This window comes from Callorhinus ursinus, unplaced genomic scaffold, assembly GCF_003265705.2.
Source record: "Callorhinus ursinus isolate GAN/ISIS: 27379988/994484 unplaced genomic scaffold, GSC_fseal_2.0 scaffold5, whole genome shotgun sequence".
NCBI classification, from domain to species: Eukaryota; Metazoa; Chordata; class Mammalia; order Carnivora; family Otariidae; genus Callorhinus; species Callorhinus ursinus.
In genome coordinates this window covers 49,764,525-49,785,093 of record NW_027397067.1, presented here as the reverse complement: position 1 = coordinate 49,785,093, position 20,569 = coordinate 49,764,525, and the positions used below count along the sequence as shown (strand labels likewise).

Sequence of the window (20,569 nt, the reverse complement as noted above, 5' to 3'; positions counted from 1 at the left end):
GAAACACTGCTTTAAATTTCATCTATTCTCTACTTCCAATCTCAATGTACATCAAAATGCTCTAAAAAGTTTATATCAAATATAAGTTATGACTGATCTACAGCTCAGATCCATAATCTAAGGCTGATATTTTAAAAAATTGATAGTAAACATGTTGTACTGATATGAACTATAAGAGAATCTAAAGTATCTCTTATTGATGACGGAAGGCCCTTCTTTACAGAGAAATATTAGTTATATTTAATATATATTTAATACATTTAATAAGTGTAAAAGGAATGATAAAAATTTAAAATTACTAATTTGCAAACTTCAATGGAATAAATGATTCAGATAAGGCACATCAATGGATGCTAACGGCATTAGATGAAAGGATATTCACATGAGCCAAAAAAAAAAAAATCATTCCACAATTTAGTACTACTTGTTAAAGGTAAACATGGACTTTAACTCTGGGAGACTGACCAACTATCACCATCTTTGTGTGTGTGTTTTATTTTTTTTAATTTTGTTTTATTCAGCACTGTATCTTGGAGATCCTTCTAGGCAGCTAATCACCATCTTAATCAAGTGATCAAACTTAGAAGCACTAACAGTGGGACAACCATAGGTACCACCTGATAGAAAATAAACAGTGCCACCTATCAAGTTAGTCCAGACAGAAATATACAAACTGTTTCTAATTAGGTCTTTGGAACCAACTTCTAGTTTTCTACAACACAGAGGACAGAGTAAAAGATAAATGACACAATTAAAAAAAAAAAAAATCAGACAAACCCAGAACATGGGGTTTTGTTCAAGAGAATTGGCTTAGTCTCTTTAAAAAGTTAATATCATGAAAACAAACAAATAAACTAACAAGGTAGGGGAATTGGTCCAGATTTTAAAATATCACAGAGATGTAACCATTAAATGCTATGAGTTGGCTTTCTTTTTGGAAAAAAAAAAAACAAAACAAGAAACCCTAAAAGCAAAACACTCTAAAAGCAATTTTAGGACAAATAAGGAAAATTTGAACATGGACTGAATATTAGGATAAGAAATTGTTAATTTTCTTAGGTAGATAGTGACATGTACTATAAAAAATTTCCTTATCATTAGAGATACATGCTGAAGTACTTAGACCTGAAGTGTTATGTTGTCTGCAACTTACTTTCAAATAGTAGAGCAGAAAATACACATACACCCAAAAAAGAAAAAATGTTTTTAGAAAAAGAATGGGGATGAAGAAGAGACCACTGGTACACAGAAATTGAATATTCATGATTATTTGATGGTGATCTCCAATGGCCACATCCGAAAGTCATACAGTTCTGTTCAGGTGTGCACCAGAATCATGGAAGGTGCCGGGCTGTCGTGCAGGAGCCCGGCCAAGGGCTAGGTCCTGGCCTGTCCATGCGGCTGTAGTGTTCTCTTCCCATGAAGAATGCCCGGGTGGAAAATCACCTCCAAGTGAGCTGTGCCACTACAGGGAGCTGGAAAATGTGTAATGAGGATATATACAGGAGATGTAGGACTTTCAAAGCAAATGAGATTCCTAACGTTGTCAGGACATAGAACCTTCTCATTTCACGTCTGACTCTACCGCAGCAAGAGTGATGTGAAAACCTATTATTACAGGGTGATGAGAACCAGCTACCATTTGTCAAAGAATAACAATACAACGGACATGTCAAACTTGTGTTTACAGACCACTTTCTACCCACATTCTCCTCAGAACTCCAACAATCCCCATTTTACAGACACAGAGTCCATGGGCCCTGGCAGCTTACACAGTTAGTGACACAACTGAAGTTTATACACAGTTTCCCGACTCCAAATTCTCCGCTATTCACTGACTTGGTGTCAGAATACAGAATACAGCCGTGCGGCGAACTCTGTAACTGCACGTGAAGGCCCCATGAGCAGCGGCAGGCCAGGGGAAAGAGCAGAGCACAGGGAAGGGCTCTGGCCCTGGAGTCAGACTGTTTCTCTTTGAATCCCCACTTAACCATAAGCAAGCTGGGTGACACTGAACCAGTTACTTAGCCCCTCTGTGACTCAGTTTTCTCAAACTGTGAAATGGCAAAGACAGTAATGCCTACCTCACAGGATTTTTGTGAGGATAAGAAAAATAATATATTAAGCCATAAACATGTGGCTTGTACATAGAAAATCTTTAATTAATGGCACTGTCATTACTGTTATTACCAGGTAGGGAATCAGAAAACATATTCCAGGCCAATCTCTACCACTGACCAGCTGACTCTGTGGCCCTCTCTGAGTCCTATCCTGAGTCTCTGGCTCCTCATTTATGAAAAAAGCAGGAAATTGGGGGGGTTGGGGGTGATGGTGACAGATGCTCTCTGCTGTCTTTTAGCTATAAAGTCTATGAGTCTGTGTCATTAGTGTATGACCAAGCTCATGATTAATGGCAGACATGGAGGAGATAAAGCTACTCATCGTCATCTGATGGAATCAGAGAATTGTAAGTAACATGCTGCGTGTTTATAATAGGTCTTTATGGCTTTTAATGTACTTTTATCTAATGCACCACATAGACTTATTTAGAAAGTAAATGTATTTTTCAGTACTACAAATCCTTTGCATGACATTCACAATAAAAGTAATTTCATCTAAATATAATTGACCATGGTAATTCACATTTAATGCTCCAAATGCTTTGTCATGTCACCCAACCTAAAAACTGAACCTGAGAACAGTGGATGTGGGTGTCTACATAAGGTAAGTGTAGCAGGCAGAATTCTAAGATGGCCCCATGATTATGTATTTATCAGGCAAAAGGAATTTGGTAGATGTAATTAAGGTTACTAATCAGTTGGGGCGCCTGGGTGGCTCAGTCGGTTAAGCGGTCGCCTTCAGCTCAGGTCAGGATCCTGGGGTCCTGGGATTGAGCCCCACGTCCGGCTCCCTGCTCGCTGGAGAGCCTGCTTCTCCCTCTCCCTCTGCCTGCCACTCTGCCTACTTGTGCTCTCTCTCTGTCAAATAAATAAATAAAATCTTTAACAACAACAAACAAAAGATTACTACTAATCAGTTGACTTAAAGATAGGGAGATTATCTGAGTGGGCCTGACATACCCACATGAGCCTTTTAAAAGCAGAGTGCTTTCTCTGGCTAATTTTGGAAGAGTCACTGAGGGAGATCTGAAACCCATGAGAGATTCAGTGTACTTTTGCTGGTTGAAGATGGAGGGGACCACATGGAAAGGACCTGTGAGCAGCTTCTAGCTTCTGAGAGAGATGCCTGCCTGGCTGAGAGGCAGCAAGAATACAGGGGCCTCAGGCCTACAACAGCAAGGAACTGGAATCTGCCAACAACTTGAATGTCCCTGGAAGCAGTTTTCCCCCAGAGCCTCCAGACAAGAGCTCAGAGCAGTCAGCAACTAGTTTCAGCCCTGTGATAACCTCAACAGAAAACCCAGCCACGCCATACCATCCCAGACATGTGGCTTACAGAACTATGAACTAATAAATGGGTGTTTTGCACTGCTAAATTTGTGAAATTTGTTAAGCAGCAATAGGGAATTTTTTAGATACATGTTCTTTTAAACGGCAAGATCCATAAAAATAACCTATTGGGTTTTTATGATTAAATAACCTATTTAATTATTCTTAAGGACTTAATAGCCATGATTTAAAAATTTATATTTTTAAAAAGGTATAAATATATATACTACATACAAATATGTAAACATGTAAAACATATGTGCCTGTGTGAGTATATACAGCTATTTAAAAATACTGAGGTAGCAAGCTATAGAACTAAGGCCCAGATTATGTTGTTGTAGAGCCCTTAAAACCACTCTGGTGTTAGGTATTTTAAACCGTAGTGTATTTGGAGAAGGTGCCTGCAGGTAAAAATCAAGTTCTTGAATTGCCAAACATCACAGGCAGAAAGGAGAACACAGGAGGTGTCCTTGTTATTCTGCTCTGCTTAGTGTGATGACACATTTACTTGGCACCCTCTGTATTCAATGAAAGCCACTTGATTAAATAAACAACCATAAACAACCGGTCAGTTTCCTCTAATAATCTGAAAACCCTTTGAGTGACTTGACAACAACAATCAAAAGGTCCTCTCTGCTACCCATCTGGAAACTTTTGTTAAGTCCCAAGATGAAGCTCAAAATGAAATGCCAAACCTAATGTTATATGGTGACTTCTTTCCAAATCTTGTATCCACAGAACCCATTCCTGCTTGCTCTCACTTGGACAGTCTCATCCCCTTTTTGAAGGCAGACTTACTGACGAGTCAGGATTTTCTTGACATTAATGTGGGAAATTATTTATGGAAACAGGTTGAAGACAGGTTGGTAGATTCTGAAAACTGTCTTTAATGTGTAGTTTTGGCCACAGTTTATGTGCTTTGAGTTAATAAGGCACTGATTTTGCATTTTATTAAAGATTACCATTTTCCAGAGTGAGTATAATTTAGAGAAGCCATTTGCATTACATTGAAAGAATTTAAAAATGCATTAAAATGAGAATTTCTAAAATTACTGATTCATAGAATTTCAGAAGCTACCTCAGGGATCCAACGTGCTTTTATGGTTTATGTACTCCCTTACTGTAGCAATGAGAAAGTTGAGGTCCAGAGTGGCTAGCTCCCCTTTAGTAGAAGACTTTCAAATTGAACTTTATTCCACCTAACCCCTCTAATTCCTCAAACTTTCAAGTGTAAGAAATGCTTTCAGCTCTTTATCTCACCTCAGTGGTGGCCACTGTGGACATAACTTCCCATCTGTGGATTATGTCTCAAGACATGAAGGAGGGTGATTTATACTCCTCAATAGCGGGATACTCACGAGTAGATTGCTATAATTGCATATAAAAGCTTGTGTACTTATGTTTGTCAGGGCTTCTTACTATAATAAATATACTTACTATATACTTATTATAATAAATATAATTCAAACCCCTAAAAGTCTAAACGAAATAGGGGCAAGTACCTGATAATTTCTTCTGAGTTAAACCAGGATCTGCATTAACAATTACAATAAAATAAAAATTAATAGAAATTAGCAGTTGATTTCTAAAATTGTTTCAGAGCCCAACACAAATCCATTTGTCCCAACAGCTTTGTCAAAACTATTATGAAAGGTACGTAGTTAAAAGCTACAATACAGTGAACTATAAAGAGAAGTCACAATCATGATAGACATTGGGTCTGTTTGAATATATTCACCTGTCCGCCCACCTCTGAAGTTAGGTGTGGTGATGTGACTTGCTCTGCCAACTAAATGTGGGCAAAACTGGCCCCTGTAACTTCCGGGAAGAAGCTTCAACAGTTGAAGTGCGAGTCACCATGCCCCCCTCGTTTAATGTGGAAGCAGTTAGCAACAGACACCTCCACCAGCCTGGGTCCCTGAGGACAGCCACAAGGATGACTCTCAATGGACTTGCAGAAGGAGTGAAACAAGAATTCTTTGAGTTAAGCCACAAATAATTTTGAATCCTTTATTACTACAGCATAACCTAACCTATTCTGGCTGATCCACATAGAATTGCTGGAAGACACTATTCGTGTAACTTTTTCCTTTTTACAACATCACCTATATGTTGACCACTTTGAATACAGTTCTCTGAAAAAAAACTCTGCATTTGATATTTTATTGTATAACTGCTTTCCCTGGTTTTGTCATATTAGTATGCTTAAAGAAATTTTAAGAATTAGTATGCTTAAAGAATTTTAATTGTTCTTAAACTTCAGATTCATGTTTTAAAAATATTAAAGTAACTTTCAATAAACTTTTAGTTTTAGAATAGGTTTAGATTTAGAGGAAAATTGTTACGATAGTACAGAAAATTCCAGCATACTTCACCCCTTATTTTCCCTATTATTAACATCTTATATGGCTATGGTAAATTTATCACAGTTAATGAACTAATATTGATATATTACTATTAACTAAAGTCTATGCTTTATTTAATTTCCTTGGTTTTTAATCTGATTTTTTTTTTTCTGATCCATGATGTCACATTACATTTTGTCATCATGATATCTCCTTAGACTTCTCCTGGAGACAGATTTTTAATGCCTTTAAGTCCTGACATTCTTTTACATTTATAACTCCTTTTAGTCTGCTCTTTGTATGTGAAGTTAAAATGCAGTATATTTCATCATAGTATAAATATACCCATTAATGAAACCATTTGTGTTTATTAAAAAACAATATATAAGTTGAAAATATTCATCAATAGAAAAATAGAAAATATGCCATGTCATAAGTAAATAATACTGAATGTATGAAAATAAACTATCAATACTAAATTAATTTATACCGTATGGTATAATGTAAAGGGACAGAGTTAAAATACATATTTTAAAAGTTTATTAAAATAAGCTCAATTATGTTTCAGATAAAAATTAAATTAAAATCACTATTCCCAATGTAATGATTCAGGCAAGGATCAGCGCTGGATGTTAAAGATCATTTGATGAGAGGTTTTTGGGAAACAGGATATTCACATGGTACCAAAGTATTACCTCAGAGATTACTTAGTAACTATAAAGGGAAAGATACATCTCCTCCATAGAGGGAAACTAGTAGTCATCTCTAAACCAAGTGATCAAACTTTGTATGCCCAAGAATGAGAAAACGTGATATTGTGGCTACTGATGAATGTATGAAGTTTACATCACCTGTGATGTTTAAACTGAAATTAACCATATCTCTAGACCTAATGTTCAGTTTACCGGAAACACAGGAAATAGAGAAAATGATGAGACAAATCCAGGTTGTTAGATATCCTATAAGACAACTTTGTCTGGATTCTTTAAAAGTAAACATCATGAAAAAAAAAAGGTGAAAGTACTATTTTAGATTACACATAACAACCAAATACAATGAATGAGCCTTGACTAGATCCTGGATTGAGGAAAAAAATACAACAAAATTTTAGCTATAAGAAAGAATTTTGGGATAGTTGAAAAATTGAATATGGAGGAAATATTAGATGATAGACACTTTTTGTTAATTTTATTGTTTATGTAGTTTTTTTAATTAGGAGATGCATGCTGCAACTTATCTCACTCTCAAATGTTCAGCAAAAATACATACTGTGTTTGTGTGTGAGAGAGAGAGAAAAAAAGAGAGAAGCAGGGGAGAGACAGGAAAGATAAAGTCAACTAAAAATTGGTCAATCTATATAGTGGATGTTCACTGTCCTACTTTTTTTGGTATGTTTAAAATATTTCACAATAAAAGTTGGGAAAAATTCAATTACTAAGTTTAAAACAAAGGAAGGAAAGAAAGAGCTCTTGTGTCTTGACTTACTACTATGTGGAGATGCTTTGGATATAAAATCTACCTGCCTCTAGTCCTCTTAACAGTGTTGTGTGGTGGTTATTACTACTACCACTTTCTATTTGAGGAAATTGCTTGAGTTACACAGCTAGCAAGTGATATAGGTGAAACTTGAACCGTAACCCTAGCAATGTCAAAGCCAATGCTTATTTCTCAAATAAGCTTGCTTCCATCTTTAGTATTTTGGACACTAATTTCTGATTCCAGAGTAATCAGTGACTTGAAACCTCATCTCATGTTCTCACTGCATGTCCAAATAAACTTAAAGTGTTTTATGAACATTGTTAAGATTTAGATCATTCATGCTTTCTTTTATCATGAATGGAAAAATGTTAATTTTATTACTAAATTCTGACTTCAAGAATGTGATGGCGAAAGAGAAAGAGCCTCTTAACTATAGAGAACAAGCTGATGGTTACCAGAGGGGAGGGGGGTGGGGGGAATGGATGAAATAGGTGATGGGGATTAAAGAGTACACTTTTGATGAGCACTGAGTAATGTATAGAATTGTTGAACCATTATATTGTTTTTTTTTCTTTTTTTAATTTTTTATTGTTATGTTAATCACCATATATTACATCATTAGTTTTTGGTGCAATGTTCCATGATCATTGTTTGTTCATAACACCCAGTGCTCCATGCAGAACGTGCCCTCCTCAATACCCATCACCAGGCTAACCCATCCCCCTCCCCCCTCCCCTCTAGAACCCTCAGTTTGTTTTTCAGAGTTGAACCATTATATTGTACAACTGAAACTAATATAACACTGTATGCTAACTATGGTGGAATTAAAATTTAAAATTTTAAAAAATTACCATAAAGATGAAAAAATATATTTATGATAAAATTCAAACAAATGTGCCAGAAACAGCTATTCCTTATTATATACATATGTATTTCTATCTCTCAGCATGTTACTTTGGATTTATCCACGCAAAAAATGGAGATTTCATCAAATGATGCCATGGCAGTCAAACAGTATTAAATACATAGTGAAAAATTATGGATTTGCCAGCATGTGAGGTTGAAAAAGACCTTGACTCTTTTTGACCCTTATATGTAAAACAAAGGGACTATTACAAGAACAGAAAACTATAAACCAGTATCTCCCATGAAAACAGATGCAAAATCCTCAACAAAATACTAGCAAATCAAATCCAACAATGGATAAAAAGAATTATACACCATGATGAAGTGGGATTTATCCCAGTCATGCAACGCTGGTTCAATATTCACAAATTAGTTAATGTGATTAATCAACAAACTAGAAAAGAAAAATCACATGATCCTATCAATAGATTCAGAAAAAAGCACTTGACAAAATCCAACACCTATTCATGATAAAAACTCAGTAAACTAAGAATAGAGAAGAGCTAGGGGTGCCTGGATAGCTCAGTCATTAAGCGTCTGCCTTCAGCTCTGGTCATGATCCCAGAGTCCTGGGATCGAGCCCTGCATTGGGCTCCCTGCTCAGCAGGAAGTCTGCTTCTCCCTCTCCCACTCCCCCTGCTTGTGTTCCCTCTCTCACTGTGTCTCTCTCTGTCAAATAAATAAATAGAATCTTAAAAAAAAAAAGAATAAAGAGCTTTCCCAACTTGATAAAAAAGATCTATGGGTTAACCTGGTGATGGGTATTAAAGAGGGCACCTACTGAATGGAGCACTGGGTGTTATACGCAAACAATGAATCATGGAACACTACATCAAAAACTAATGATGTAATGTATGGTGATTAACATAACATAATAAAATAAAAAAAAGATCTATAAAAAACTTAAAGCCAACATTAAATTTAATAGTGAGAAACTCAAAGCTTTCCCACCAAGATTCAATACAAAACAAGTATGTTCCTTCTCATAACTCCTTTCAACAGCTTACTGGAAATTCTAACTAATGCACTAAGGCAAAAAAAGATAATAAAAATTATACAGATTGAGAAGGAAGAAATAAAACTTTTTTGTTCATAGATGATATGACTGTTTATGTAGAAAGTCCAAAAAATATCTAAAAACTTCTAGAAATAATAAATGATAATAGCAAGGCTGTAGGATACAAGGTTATTATACAAAAGTCAAACTTTTTCCTATAAACAGCAATGAACAAATGGAATTTGAAATGAAAAAAAAAACACACAACAGTATCACTTATATTAGCATACAAAAAATGAAATAATGTTAGGTATGAGGAAAACTATAAAACTCTGATAAATGAAATCAAAAAATTAAATAAATGGAGAGATAGTCCACGTTCATGAATATGAAAGCTTAATATTATTGAGATGTTAGTTCTCAACTTGATCTATAGATTCAATGCAATCCCAATCAAAATCCCAGCAATTATTTTGTAGATATTGACAAACTGATTCTAAAGTTTATTATGGAGAGGCAAAAGACCCAGAATAGTCAACACAAAACTGAAGGCAAAGAATAAAGTTGGAAAGCTGTAAGCTATGGACACTTGAAATTTGACACTATCAAATTTCAAGACTTACTTAAAGCTACAGTAATCAAGACAATATTGTATTGGTGAAAGAATAGATAAATAGATCAACAAAAATAGAACAGAGAGCCCAGAATTAGGCCTAAGTAGTGATGAATAAAGATCTGACACTATAATCTATGCAAAACAGTTTTGAAAACTGTAAAATGCCATACAAATTCTTATTTGAAAAATGACTGGAAAGTATGAAATTATCCGAAACTTGCAGGAAGAAACTTGCAGGAATAATTAAGTGGGACCTTGACATTCAAAAGGAGAGAAAAGAGACTGCAGACCAAAATGGATTAAGGGGTTTCCTTCCATTGTTTTCAGATGATATCAAGGTGGATGCCATTAAGTTGAAAGCACAAGAAGTGGGCAGGGCACAGAAGCTACACACTAAAAGAACAGAATCTTGAGGCTTAAAATCTTTGTCAAATGAGATGTTTGGTTGGAGTTACTCATACTTAAAACTGACTGGAATTAAATAGACTGTATGACTATTGAAATTTTGAAGGACTAACCCACTTAGAAAAGTCTGTTCAACTCTTAAGGTAACTACTGAGTTTCCTAATATGCAGTAGCAGAAACAGGCTATTAATACTATAGCCTCCTCTTCAAAGCAAATCTTTGTGGCCAATGAAGAATAAAGGCAAAGACATACTTTCCAAAAAAACAGAATCGAGGTTGCCAGGTGAGTAAACCAAGGAATGTATTCTGTCAATCTCTGCAATTCCTTCCAGGTGGGATTTGATAATTCTTGCGGATAATTCATTGTTTTGTGTTTCTTATTCTCCTTTCCTTGTTTTTAAACACAATTCTTTTTTTTTTAAAAGATTTTATTTATTTGAGAGAGACAGAGAGAGCATGAGCTGGGGGAAGGGCAGAGGGAGAGGGAGAAGCAGAATCCCTGCTGAGCTGAGATCCTAGGACCCTGCGATCATGACCTGGGCCAAAGGCAGACGCTTATCTGACTGAGCCACCCAGGCGTCCCCCTACTTTCTCCTTTCTAAATGAGAATTTTTATTTTCATTATCTTGTTGCTACTCTACCATTTAAAATGAATGTATTGTAAGCAGATAACTTATCTGTAGGTTTGCCTACATATATATATATATATATATATATATATATATATATGTATATATATATAAAATGAAAAACCCCATCTGGATATGAGGAAGAGAACTACACAACACTCAAACATCCTAGATTTCAATTTGCATGCAGTAAATGAATGACATTTTAAGGCTGTCTTTCTAGGGAGGGACTGACTATGTTCTATATGCAAAATAAGAGTGTGCATGGATATTTGGGTAGCCAAATCTGCAGAAAAAGTTAAAATTAAGAGAGCTATATAGTCTTTATCCTAGCCTTCTTCCATAGATTTTCCCCCCTTTCCTATTTGCTTATGCTTATCAAGCAAAGAGGAAAATAACCCAATAGCAAGCTAGTATTTAAAAATACTAAAAAAAGGTAATTAGACTGAGTTTAATGGGCTTTTTCCACTGCTAATTATTTTATACTATTAAGTGGATATTTCTTAATGTTTTTGGCTCACTAGTATTTGAACCCTTTTCCTATGTATGAGAAATAATCTATCCTTCAATTGTAGACACTAAAATTGTTGGGTATTACTAGCCTGTCTGGCAAACACGGCATGAACAAATGGCTGAGGTTCTGCTGATCAGACACCACTGCCCCAAACTTTGATCTGAAGCTAATGAAGCAAAGAAGCTGGGACATCGTGGGCTCCCATTCTAATGAGGGTGGTAGCCACAATGTATAATTTCCAAGAATGGTCCTCTAGCAGTAGGTAATGATTCCACTTCAAAGGCTGACAACAGCGCAAACTGTGTTTTCTGTGCTAAGTAGTAGTGTGGTGGTTCGGTAGGATTAGTTCTGCAGTATGGTTTGGGACAATATTCCTAACCTTTAGCACAGAATCTCCAGTCGTCCTAAAGACTCTGTGACCCATCCAAAATCCCTTAGCAAATACCTTTTCCATGTAATTGCTAGACTTGGTTTCTGTTGATTATAAGAAGACACCCTAAATGAAACATACTGCATACACATGTTTCATTTATAATTTATTGTAGAAAAATATGTTCCTAGTTTATAAGGGGCTAAGTATACCCAACTTTTAGGTATAGCACCAAGAACACATGACTTTCAAGCACTATTGCACCTACAAGATTAGAAACAGTTATTCAAACAATTTGGTCCCTTCCAGCTCTAATAGCTTCTTTCTATTCCATGATATGAACACAGAAACCAACCAGAGATTTGTTCATTTATTCACTCACTACATATTTGTTAAGTACTTACTTGGTGCAAGGCACTGTGGGAGATAAATATATGTAACATTTGATCACATAATTCCTTATTATATAATTTTACAATTTAGTATGTGAGGTAAGATAGTAAATAATGGGGCGCCTGGGTGGCTCAGTTGGTTAAGCGACTGCCTTCGGCTCAGGTCACAATCCTGGAGTCCCGGGATCGGGTCCCACATCGGGCTCCCTGCTCAGCGGGGAGTCTGCTTCTCCCTCTGACCCTCTTCCCTCTCGTGCTTTCTCTCTACCATTCTCTCTCTCTCTCTCAAATAAATAAAATCTTAAAAAAAAGATAGTAAATAATGACAATCCAAGGCAATATATTCTAAGTGCTATTAAGTATCTGAAGCTATACTGTCCAATATAACTTTGTGTGAATGATGGAAATGTTCTATAATTCTGCACTGTTCAGTAAGGTAGTCACCAGTCATGTGTAGCTACTAAGCACTCAAAATTTGGCTAATGTGACTCTGGAAATAATTTTTTTAATTTAATTTGGTTTCAATCTATTTACATTTAAATAGCCAAGCGACTAGTGCTTCCTGCATTGGACAGCACAAATCTAGTTCAGAAAAAGGTAAACATACTTCAATATGGGATCATAAGGGAATAATAACCAAGACAATGCAGTTCACAACATCTCTCCAAGGTAAGTATTATTATGCACATTTCACATAAAAGAAGGAAACTAAAGCTCAAGGAAATTAAGCATCTTACTTAGTTCACACAAGGAGGAAAACGTGGAGCTAATATTTCAAACCCAAGTATATGCCCATTCACCTTCTCCTCTGCCTGCAGAAGCTTATATAGATTCTGAAAACTTCATGGACAAGATATGAGCTGCGCTTTGAAGGGTAATTAGATGTGATGCATATACAGTGGTAGAGGATGAATAGAAAGAAAAGCATGAACAAAAATTTGGAGGCAACGAGCAAGAAGGTTTAGTTTTATTGAATTACTGGATTCCTAAAGGGCCTTAGAAGGCAGAGAAGCTATGCTGTATATAATTACCTGATTGTTAAAGACTTTGAACGTCAGACTAAAGGAACTATCTAGTAGGAGATGGGAATCTACTGAAGTTTTTGGAGGAAGAGCAGTGTCACGATCAAGACGATATATAAGAGAACTGACACAGGCAATGAAGTTAGATTGGACGGGAGACCCAGAAGGTAGAAAGCAGGTTCGGAGACTCTCAGAAGATTTCAAAGGGGAGCAAACGTAGTCCTAAACTATCCAGGTGACAATAAGAATGGGAAGGAAGAAAGCAGTTCCTTTGCAGAAGTTGCCAACTGGTGGCACATATTAGTTCAACAGGTTATGTTTTGTTTGGCCCAAATAATGTTTATATTTTTTCATTTAGCTGCCAACACTGTAAAAGTTAAAGATTTTAAGTAAACATCCAGATTCATAGCTTTTCTCTTAGGGAAAAAAGAAGAGTAAGTTTGCCAACCCTGGGCTGATATTCAATTTGGCATCAATTAGCTAGAACAGAGTGCTAATTGGGTGGGTAAGCTTTCTCCAGCTTTTCAGAGGGCTTGCTTTTCCTACTTGTATTACATCTGGTCTACCTCAGTGATGTATGTTACCTGCCTGGCCCCGATTCTTAGGATAGTAAGGGAACAACTGATCACAGAAATAGCTAAAATAAACAGTCTTTTCATTGCAGTCTCATTAGGTAAAATCTAAATCTTAAGAAATGGTACTTCAAAACCTACACTGATACTATCATTTTTATGATAGCTTTTTTCTTCAATTGTTCAAATAATATTATATATACATAGCATTAGGTAAGCCCCTCCTCTCCATCAAACACTATTACATTAGGAGACAGAGCAAATGTATAGAATGATCTTGTCTGATCAACAATAAGAGCCTACTTAAGAACAACAGAGAGTATTTACATTAAACCACAGTCCTTGGCAGCAATGGGATGCTGCCATTACCACCTTCTAGTGGGTTTCTTCTGTAAGTTGTTACACACAAGGATGTCTCCATAGGGAAACTCATCCCCTTACTAGCTCTGAATTTAGTGAACTTATTGAAGGATGAAAGCAAACTGGGGTTAAACTTGACTTTTGTATTAAAGTTTTAAACTACTTTAAAGATACTGTTTGGACAAATTCTGTCACAAATTTGTGACAAATTCCGAATCTCAGATAAAAAGGTCATATTTAATAAGCACTCTGAATGGACCTGTTCTTTCATTTATTTTTTTTAAATCCAAAATCTTTTGCTTCACTTATCTGCCTAGAATGTAAACCTAATATAAAAATGTTGTGCTATTTTTGAATATGGTATAGACTCATTTATGAAACGATTTATTATATGTTATCAATCATAATCTAGGGAAAATAATGTCTCCTAAGAAAAGATACAAATTCAGACTAAAACTCTCTATCCATGTCCTGCCCCCAATATTGGCATTGTGAAAATGTGCAAAAACTATGATCACTGAATTTTAAAGTCTAGATCACATATTAAATTTAAAACAACATAAATAAAATAAATAGCAGTCAGTATAATGACATCTACTTTGAAAAGAATGGTAGAAGTATATACTATTATTAATAGACATTTAGTGGATACTTTGCTTGGCATGATGTCTATACTTGGGAGGATTACATTTAAGTGTATGGAGAATTTTTTATTCCAATGGAGCATGGGCAAAGTGCTATGTTCCATTTTAATCAAATGGGACTGCTTATTAAGAATTAAGTGTATCATTTACCATATACAAAGATTAGACTAAGATAGTATTTTTTATACTCTTCTTATTGGTTGCACGACCTCTTAAAGAGTGGGGGTGAATTAAATAGGTCTTTTGGTCTCTTTAGTTCCTTTAACATTAATTCCTCATAGCTTCACTATCATATGCAAAAAAAAAAACTTTTCTCAGTTTTTCTGGTAATTTAAAATTATTCCTGTTTCTTGAATGGTTTTCCTGTAATTTAGTTTTTAAGCTAGTAGCATGTAAAAGAAATTAAATGAATTAATTTATTCAGTTAAATAGCATTAAGTCAGATAAGATCTCTTCTGTATGATTGCCAAGCCATATTTTAACCAAAGAAGTCAGGCCATAAAATCAAGCAAATCAAATTCATCACATATTATATGTACCTAACTGAACAAGAATCACTAGCCCAGAACCACAGGTAACAACATTAAAATAGCCTCTGAGAAACCAGATCTACCAAGTGTTAGAAAATGTGCCATTTTCTACATTATAAGATGATAACCACTTACCATTGAATCTATAGGTAGAAGTTGTGGGGCTGCTTCTCCTATTAAGGATGGTAAGTTCTTGAAATGATTCCTTCTTTCTTAGGAAGGAATCTTAGAATTACCTGTAATGTTTAAAAATTCTACATACAATAATATTCTACACTGGGGAGGTAGACACATAGATTCAATGTTGGGGCCAAGTAGTTTATATAGTGAAGTTAATAATTATCTCATAGGATTCAATGATAAAATAAGTAAGCATAATTCATAAACTTTTATGTAAAATGTAAGGGCCTATTATTATTATTTTTACTTAAAAGAAAAAAGCATGGGGCGCCTGGGTGGCTCAGTCAGTTAAGTGTCTGCCTTTGGCTCCGGTCATGATCCCAGGGTCCTGGGATCAAGCCCCACATTGAGCTCTGTGTTCAGCACAGAGTCTGCTTGCCCCTCTCCCTCAGCCCCCATCCTGCCCCACTTGTGCTCTCTCTCTCAAATAAATAAATTAATTTAAAAAAAAAAGCTACTCAGAGAATCGGAGGATTGTTATTTGGAATATATCCAGGGACAAGGAAGCAAAAAATAAAATAACATAAAAAAGAACTACAAGCATACAAAAAAGATGCTACAAAGACCAATCACAACTTATTTTGCTTACAGGACTGCCCCTTTCATCCTCAATGAAGATGCCCCATTGAAATTTATAATCCATGGCCAAGCTATTTAACATCTCTGAGTCTCAGTTGAAAATGTTGAAAATAATAACTTCCTTGAAGAATTAGGAAGCCAAAGGAATGTGGCACATGGGTGTTCAATAATTGCTAATTATTATTAACGTACTATTCCTGGTCATCAACTCCATAGCATATTACTAGAAAGTGTACTATAATAATGATGAAATAATACACAGAGCAGTTAGGATTATAAACTCCAGAGCCAAATTATGGCTTTAGATCCTAGCTCAGGAACTTCCTAGCTGTGGGCTCTGAGCAAATTGTTTTCACAGGTCTGCAGGAGGCCCTGATCCCAGCAGGTGAGGGACTGAGAGCTGTCACTGAGGCCCAAATCCATGTTTCACTCTCACTTTCTCAGGACACCCTTCTCTAACTCCTCAATTAAGTTTTCTTATAATTCTGATTGCACTCTGTACTTCGCCTTCCTAACACTGGTCAGTTATAATTACATAGTTGTTCCTATTAATACTATCTCCATTAGACTGGAAGCTCTAAAAGGGTACAGAGCATATCAAACTATTTCAAGGACTCTCATTGCTGACACATCAAATAACCTCACTAAATTTTTTTGAATGAACGAATGAATAAAAAGAATATGGTTTCTCAATAAAGTTCTTGGTACTTCTTGTGCAGAATGGCAATGTCCAGATATGCAGCAGAAGAATGAAGTGAGACTATGGAACTGGAAGGCAGAGGACATTTGAGTTAGTTATTGCACGATGTCTGAAAAAACCAAAAAGAAAAAAAAAAGACGAGCTTTAAATCAGGCTAATTTAAAATCAGTTTCATTAGTCAAATTACACTTGTTAGTAGACCACCGATTTCTTTAGACAAGTTGTTCTCAATTAGTGTGATGGATTTGTTGTTGTGATGGATTTACTTTTCTTTATACATTAGAATGGGTCTCACAGTTATGACTATAACACCATATTCCTGAATAAGCTTACGAGAGTATGTTACCCACATGAACTTCATGTGTCCCTGTGGGTGTCTCAATAGAAAAAAAAATGTAGGAAGCACTGCTCCAGGACAGTGATTTCTAACTTTTACAACTCTGCAGGGTATGTGGAATACCCTAAAAACACCTCAGGACTTTCAAGGCTGGTAGGAATACTGCAAGACAAGAATAAAGTCAGGATCTCTTCTCTTGGCCGTATAAATGACTGTAGCCCAGTAGAAAGACTGCTCATTTATGGGGAGCACTTCCTCTCTGGTTACCTGTAGATAACTATGGCTTAATTTAGAAAACAATGGCTTCCTTATGAAACATTTTGTCTTGGAAACTCAATAAGCCATGTAGTGGAACAGAAATCTGTTTCAACTTCCCATGTGTAGATAGAGGATTTTCCTCTGGGATAAGTCTGTGTAAGCCAAGGTTAAATGAATGTATTTTAAATTTTGAAAATTTTCATGTTATATATAAGCTTTCCCTGTCTCTTTAGGAATTGTATTTTATAAATTCAACAATTAGTTTCTTCTAAATCAGGGCTCGGTAACAATATCCTGGTAAAAGGTCACTGTCAATCAGGGCTCAGTGCAGATATCTTGATAAGAGGTCACTGATTGTCACAAAATAAAAGCAGAATAAACTCTATTACCATACAATAATAGAGTTAACACGATGATGATAACGTACTCTGGATATACATGTAAAGATGCACACGATTTGCAAGTAACATATCAATAAATTAATAACACTATTTCAAATGTTGGGACGCCATTATTCAGCAGTCAATTTTTACTTTGATTTACAAATTATATTTTTTTGTGTTAGTTGTGAAATCTTACGAAAAGTTCTTCATGAAGAAAACCTATGTTGTGTTATTCAAAACTTTATGAAGGTCTTGAAACCACTTGGTGAGAAGTTTAAAACAATGAGTTCTCTTCCCCGTTTTTCTCTTCAGCTTACTTATCATGGGATTCCCCTAACACCAGAGATAGACGACCAACGGTCAGGTAGGTTGACAGCACTGTGCGGTGTGAAGTTTCCAGAGTCCAAACACCCCTTCAGTACGGTCAACCTCTGACCTGTCCATTGTACCACCCCTTCCCCTCATCTGGATCTTGACTTACTCGCTGCTGCCTCCCCCTTTAATTTTTGAGTACTTCTGTCCTCGAGGCCAAATGTTAATACTGAGACTGCGGGACTAAACAAAAACATAGTGGGGTGCCCCCGACGGCTGCTGCCTTGCCTCCCCCAGACTGCATCCTTACTCCACTTGCAAGGACTTGAGAATGAACTTCGCTAGGAAAGCTGTCTCCCAAGTCAGCGCTGGTGGAGCTCTCGGAATAAACCAATAAACGGAACTTGGCAGCTCAGCCCTCGCGCCGGGGGGGGGGGGGGGGGGGGTGTCTCTCAACCCAGCGCAGTGCCCGAGAGCCGAGCGGGGCAGGGACGCTGCTCCTGGGAGTGCTCGCTCCCCTGACAACCCTCCACCCACCGAGATGCCAGGGGGTGAACAGACAGAAACGCTAACTACAGACAGCCAGCCTCACCTCCTTCTTCCTCCTCCAGGGAGTTCATGCAGGGAAAGTAGCCGGCCAGTGCCTCGAAGGAGGCGGAGAGGCTGCTCCGGCTCTGGGAGCGCTGCATGGAGCGCCCCGCAGCGCCGGCGCCCCCCAAGCCCTGCCGGCCCATCTTGGACGAAGACCCACTCTTCCCGCGGTACAGGATACGAGGCGTCTTGGCGGCTGGGGCGAGGCGACCGCAGCGCTTCGGGGGCCGGGACGGTGCGGCGGGACCCTTGGGGGTCTGGCCCCGGCCTCGCCGACCCGGTCCGGACCGGACGTGGCTTTGCCGGCGGCCGGGTCCTCCACTTTGTTGGGGAGGGGCCAGGAGGAGGGGGTCGAGACTGTGGCGGGCGGAGACGCGGCTGCTCGCGGCGAAAGTCCGAGGTCTCGCCGGGAGGGAGCTGAGGATCCCGGAGGCAGTGGCTGCCGGAGTCTCGCCGCCCTCCCCTCGCCAGGAGATGCTGCTGATGCTGTGGTCCCCGCCAATCAGCAGTCGCAGGGGGAGGCGGTGGCGGTGGGCTGGCGGCTTCGGAGCCGCGCGCCGTGGCTGCTGGGCAGCTAGGACCCAGAGTAGCCCCTGCGAGCTCCTCTTCTTCCCGCCGCGTGCTTAGGGCCAGAGGGTGTCAGTTACACGCACTACGTTAGGCATCGCAGACGGGTAATATACCCGGAAATTTTTGGTAGTCACTTTCCCTTTCCTCAGTTTCACTTAATTTGTCAGCGCTCCTCAAGCATAGACAGGAAATACTGAAATTTTCTCCAAATCCTAACACAAGGCTCCCCAATTTTTAATAGATTCCACGGAAGCCTAGAATTAAAGCTTTCTCTTTTACCGTCTGTCTTTAAAAAAAAATTCAACAGAGGAGAAAAAGGTTTTTTAAAAAGAAACCAAGAGCCTGAAAAAGCACCCACACTAAAAAAGTACTTTCTTGCTTATCAACTTTGCTTTAATTTCAGGAATGTTTAATGCTTTCTTTCTCTAAATTAAATAATCTGCTACCTAATGTTGCTAAAAATGACAATAAACACTGGAAGGCTTTAAACATCTAAATAAAAGAGCATCCTCTTAAGTTGGACACAACACAAACATACTAGAAACAAAACAGTTTATAAGTGACATAACATGTCACATTCTGGAAACTGCAAATCCCTATCCCAGGATATGAAGCAACCATAATTCCATTTTAATAGGAGTCAGAAGACTGCCCCACTTTTCATGGTTTACACAAGTCCCTCAACCTCTCAGTTTCTTTATCTAGGGGGGTGGGAAGGTACGGTACAATGGTTCCAGTCCTACCCATGTCACAGCTTGATTCTTGGGTACATGTAAGGGAGCTCTATTTTTTCATACAATAAATATTTCCTAAGTAGTATATATGTACAAATTCTTTGCTTGATGTACTGGGAGATTCAAACAGTCATTCAATTAAATCTACTTGAGCTCCTCGTATATGCTAGGTACCTTTGCAAACACTTAGGACACAATAATAATCAGAGCAGATAAAAATCCCTGCTCTAGTGGAGCTTACATTCTAATGGGGGAGACAGACACCATAAATCAGTAAATTACACAGTTAAAAGGGTTAGGATAAATGCAAATGGGAAAAAATTAGGAGGGATGGGGCAGTCTGCAATGTAAAAAAAAAAAAAAAAAAAAAAAGGTCTGTTAGAGTGGGCCTCATTGACCAGGTGACATTTCAACAGAGGTGTGAAGAGGTTGAGAAAGTTAGCCATTCGGGTATGTGAGGAGGAGAATGAGTTTGAGGCAAAGAGAGCCTCCAGTGGGAAGGTTCGAGGTGTGTCCTGGACCAGCAGAAAGGGCTAGCGGGCTGCGGTGGGATGAGTGAGAGGGAAGGAAAGGAGGTCAGAGAGATAAGAGGCAGAGGAACAGATTACCAGGGCCTTCTAGGGATGTTAATGACTCTGGCCATTGGACACTGCAATTTAGAAGGTATTAAAAAAATGCATTCAGGTAAATCATCC

At 37.6% G+C, this 20,569-nt stretch overlaps 1 protein-coding gene across 37 annotated transcripts in view; it reads right to left on the bottom strand.

Moving 5' to 3' along the window:
- Positions 1-20,569, bottom strand: part of RIMS2 (regulating synaptic membrane exocytosis 2) — a 587,791-nt gene that overhangs the window by 10,634 nt on the left and 556,588 nt on the right. Inside the window, exon 1 of one of the 37 annotated variants that reach the window (XM_025870985.2) lies at positions 18,572-18,723. The exons of the other annotated variants lie outside the window; for them this stretch is intronic. Within the exon in view, the coding sequence (XP_025726770.1) occupies positions 18,572-18,713 (142 nt within the window). The 5' untranslated portion in view covers positions 18,714-18,723. Of the gene's footprint in view, positions 1-18,571; positions 18,724-20,569 lie in introns of those variants that run through there. 37 annotated transcript variants of the gene reach the window in all.